The sequence below is a fragment of the Mastomys coucha genome, unplaced genomic scaffold, assembly GCF_008632895.1.
Source record: "Mastomys coucha isolate ucsf_1 unplaced genomic scaffold, UCSF_Mcou_1 pScaffold3, whole genome shotgun sequence".
In the NCBI taxonomy this organism is placed as follows: Eukaryota; Metazoa; Chordata; class Mammalia; order Rodentia; family Muridae; genus Mastomys; species Mastomys coucha.
The window spans coordinates 41,241,179-41,244,737 of record NW_022196909.1 but is presented as its reverse complement, the minus strand read 5'-3'; the positions used below and the strand labels follow the sequence as shown (position 1 = coordinate 41,244,737).

Sequence of the window (3,559 nt, the reverse complement as noted above, 5' to 3'; positions counted from 1 at the left end):
AGGAGACAGGTGTGTGGCCACCTGGAGGAGACAGGTGTGTGGCCACCTGGAGGAGACAGGTGTGTGGCATTCTCTGAGAACCTTGTTTCTAGGAAAAGATGCCAAGAGCCTTTAAAGGCCCCACGAACTCTTCCCGGCATTCCTCCCCAGTTCCAGGCTCTCCTGGTGCAAATTCCAATTTAAAGTGAGGCAGACAACTTTGTCACCCACAGGAGTGACGCTGGTGCTGACACCCTGAGACCTTCACTGCTGTGGTGCCGATATCTCTTGCCCTAGCCATCGGTAGACCCTGGTCTTTCTTCTGAATGGCTACAGGTATGGTTTGTAGTGTCATAGGAAGGTATTCTGTGCATGACAAATGCTGTAAATCCAAGCCTTCCACTTCCCCTATCCATCCTGCAGGACCGGGCAGGACGGGACAGGACGGGGGCCGCTGACAAGGGGGTGCAGCCATTGTTGTTTGGTCTATTTACACAGATCATCAGGAAGTTATTATCAGTGGCCCCTTCTGTCAGCCGTGACTGACAGCGGAGGCTAAGCACACACGGTGGTCCCCCAGCTCGTTTGTCACCATGTCATAGTACAGGCCTCTCCTCCTGAATGTGGTACTCGATCTAGCCTCTTGTCTGACCTTCCTCCGGCAGCCCACCGAGTCCGTCTCTGTTTCCTAACATGTTCTGAGTTTTATTATGTTTTCTTTCTAATTGTTTTGGTTTTGATGAGAAAACTATACATATCTAGAATTTTGCTTCTAGGAATTTCTTCCATACATTGTGGCTCTTTCCTTGTGTGTTTATTTATTTCCAAAAAAAAAAAAAATCCATCTTCTTGCTGCACAAAAACTTCTTTTCATATTATTTTATACCTTCTCGTACGCTTTTGATGTTTATTGACTGCGTTCTTTGCTGGCTTTCAATCAACTTTCCTTTAGCTGACTTTAACAGTTGGCTGAGTATTCGTCTTATTTCTCAACTTTTAATTCGTAACGTGAGGGTTGTCTCTGAATTTCTGATATTTGTATCAAAACTCATTTCTCTTTAAGTCTCTGTGTGTGTGTTTACAGCTCTGCCTGTAGCTGTGTGTCTTTGTGTATTCGAGTGTCTCTGTCTCTCTCAGTCACTCAGCTCTTATCTCTCTGTCTCTACTGCCACCTCTCTGTGTCTCTGTTTTTGTACATCTCTGTGTACATCTCTGTGTGCATATCGATTGCTGTGTGTCACAGTCTCTGTGCCTCTTTATGTGTGTGTCTCTGTACCTCTGTATGTCCGACTGGATATTGCATATCTCAGGATTCTAAGCAGCTCTTTCATCTTTTCAGCATCGGGCCCTGGGCCCTCGCCATGTGCTCTGATCTGCTCACAGCCTGTAATTATTTCTCAAGATGGCTTTCCCACCTCCAAACTCCCCTTATGTCTCCTGTTCCCTTATGACTGAGGGAGCCTTTCCAGTCTAAGGCTCTAATCTCCAAGTGTGTTCCACGACCTCCTTGGAGCTCTGGCCTGCTGGGGTGGTCAGGACATGACGTGGGGGCGTCTCCTGAAGTTTGCCCCTTACCAGGGTACAGTACCAGCCTCCGTGGTAGACCAGATGACCTACAGACGGTAGGCTTCCTTCTTAGAATCTAGGTAGGGCCCAGCTCTCACACATCACTGGCCTAGAAGCCAAGTTTCTGGCTATCCAACCTGTGAGAAGCATTTTGCCCATGCACTCAAGGTTATCAACCTGTATCCCTCCAGGATCCCCAATTCCAGGGGCCCCCATTCCGGGGTTCTTTCCTCCAGAGCTTCCTTCTCTGGATCAACGTCCGTGTTCTCCAGGACTGGACCCTCAAGCTTGCAGAAAATAGGGGCTCCTGGGATAGAGGCAGATCATGACACCTCCCCAGTGCTCCTGGCCTCTGGCTGCAGATTTGCAGGCTACAGTGGCTAGCCAGCCTAGGCCTGGTGTTTCTGTACACTCACCAAACAGGCAGCGAATGCCTGGGCATCAGCATCCACCAACGAAGTCAGCTGGGCAGATGCTGCGTGGAAGGGCGGGATCAGGCGTCGCATTGTGGAATCCAGGTGATCAAACTGGCGCCGTCCATAGGTCATCTGGCCTACCATAGAAGCCAGGGCTGCACCCTGGTAAGCGGAAAGATGTGAGGGGGAGGGGTCCTGGCCAAGGGACTAGCCTGTCCTCCAGCGAAGAACCCCAAGCGCTGAGAGATGAACTGTAGAGTCTCAACCTGCAGGGTCCCCCATTACGGAGTCCCCCACCCTGATTCCCGCCCTCCAGGATCTCCTACTTTGCTCCCCATGGCCCCACCTCATTCTGGGTCCTGCCTTCTATAGCTCCTCCCTCGGGTGCTCACCAGAGCTGCAACAGCTGCTGCTACAGAACCTCCTCCTGGGGCAGCAGAGCGGGCTCCCACCTCCCGAACAAAAGTACGCAGTGAGGTGTCCAGCAGGCTTTGTTCTGGTCCACTAGAGGGGACCAGGTACCTACCACCCAGTGGGAGAGAAGGGGAGATGGACACTCTTACCCCCAGCCCGGAGCTAAGAACCAGGAGAGAAGAGAAGCAGGCAGGCAGAATGGGGCGGGGCTGAAGCATGCGGGAGTTGGGGGTGGGGTTGGGGTTGGGGGTGGGGGGTGGGGTTGGGGGTGGAGGGATCAGGCATCAGGTTTAAGGTATGGGGACCAGAGATGTGAAGATGTTGAGGACGAAGTAGAAGCTGTGGGAAGAGGGGTAAAGCAAGGAAAGAAAGGGCAGGAAGGGAACAGAGTGAAGGATTTGGGGCGGAGACGTGAGGCCTCACTCGATGACCCGCTCCTTTGGGTCGAAGGGCGCCAGGGAATCCAGGCCCAGCCGGTTCACCACCTGGAGAGCGGGTATCTCACTTTAGCCCATTGTTTAGCTTAGCTTAGCTTCACCTTGACAAGTTTTGCCCATACTGCCTTCCCAGGAACCTAACCAATTCGCTTCCTGACAGGTTGAGATACACACAGAAACACCCCATGTTCCCCAGGAAAACAAGGGAGAGAAAGGGTCTCCCACTCTTCCCTCATGAGGAGCCTCCAAGGCCATGGGAGAGGCAGGGGCCAGCTAAGCCCTCTTCTTGGGACAAGAATGTAAACTCTTCTACATATGTATCTAGAGATGGGTGAGGCAGGAGTAGGTAGAGGAGCACCCTCATAGAGGCAAAAGGGAGGGGAGGAAAAGGGAGATGGGATGGGGAGATTGTAGAGGGGTAACCAGGAAGGGGGATATCATGTGAAATGTAAACAAATAAAATGATTAATAAAAATAAATAAGTGCATAAGTAAATAAAAAGAAATTGTATAAAGAAGAGGAGGAGGAGGAAGAGGAAGAAGAAGGAGAAGGAGAAGAAGAAAAGAAGGAGGAGGAGGAGGAGGAAAAGGAGAAGGAGGAGGAGAAGAAGGAGGAGGAGAAAAAGGAGGAGGAGGAGGAGAAGAAGAAGGAGAAAAAGGAGGAGGAGGAGGAAGAAGGAGAAGGAGAAGGAGAAGGAGAAGGAGGAGAAGGAGAAGGAGAAAAGAAGAAGGAGGAGGAGGAGAAGGA

General features: G+C 51.2%; 1 protein-coding gene across 1 annotated transcript in view; it reads right to left on the bottom strand.

Moving 5' to 3' along the window:
• Ftcd (formimidoyltransferase cyclodeaminase) overlaps window positions 1-3,559 on the bottom strand; it is a 14,101-nt gene that overhangs the window by 2,962 nt on the left and 7,580 nt on the right. Inside the window, exons 8-10 of the mRNA XM_031347730.1 lie at window positions 2,799-2,860; window positions 2,354-2,483; window positions 1,962-2,123 (exon numbers count right to left, since the gene is read on the bottom strand). Of these exons, the coding sequence (XP_031203590.1) occupies window positions 1,962-2,123; window positions 2,354-2,483; window positions 2,799-2,860 (354 nt within the window). The remainder of the gene's footprint in view (window positions 1-1,961; window positions 2,124-2,353; window positions 2,484-2,798; window positions 2,861-3,559) is intronic.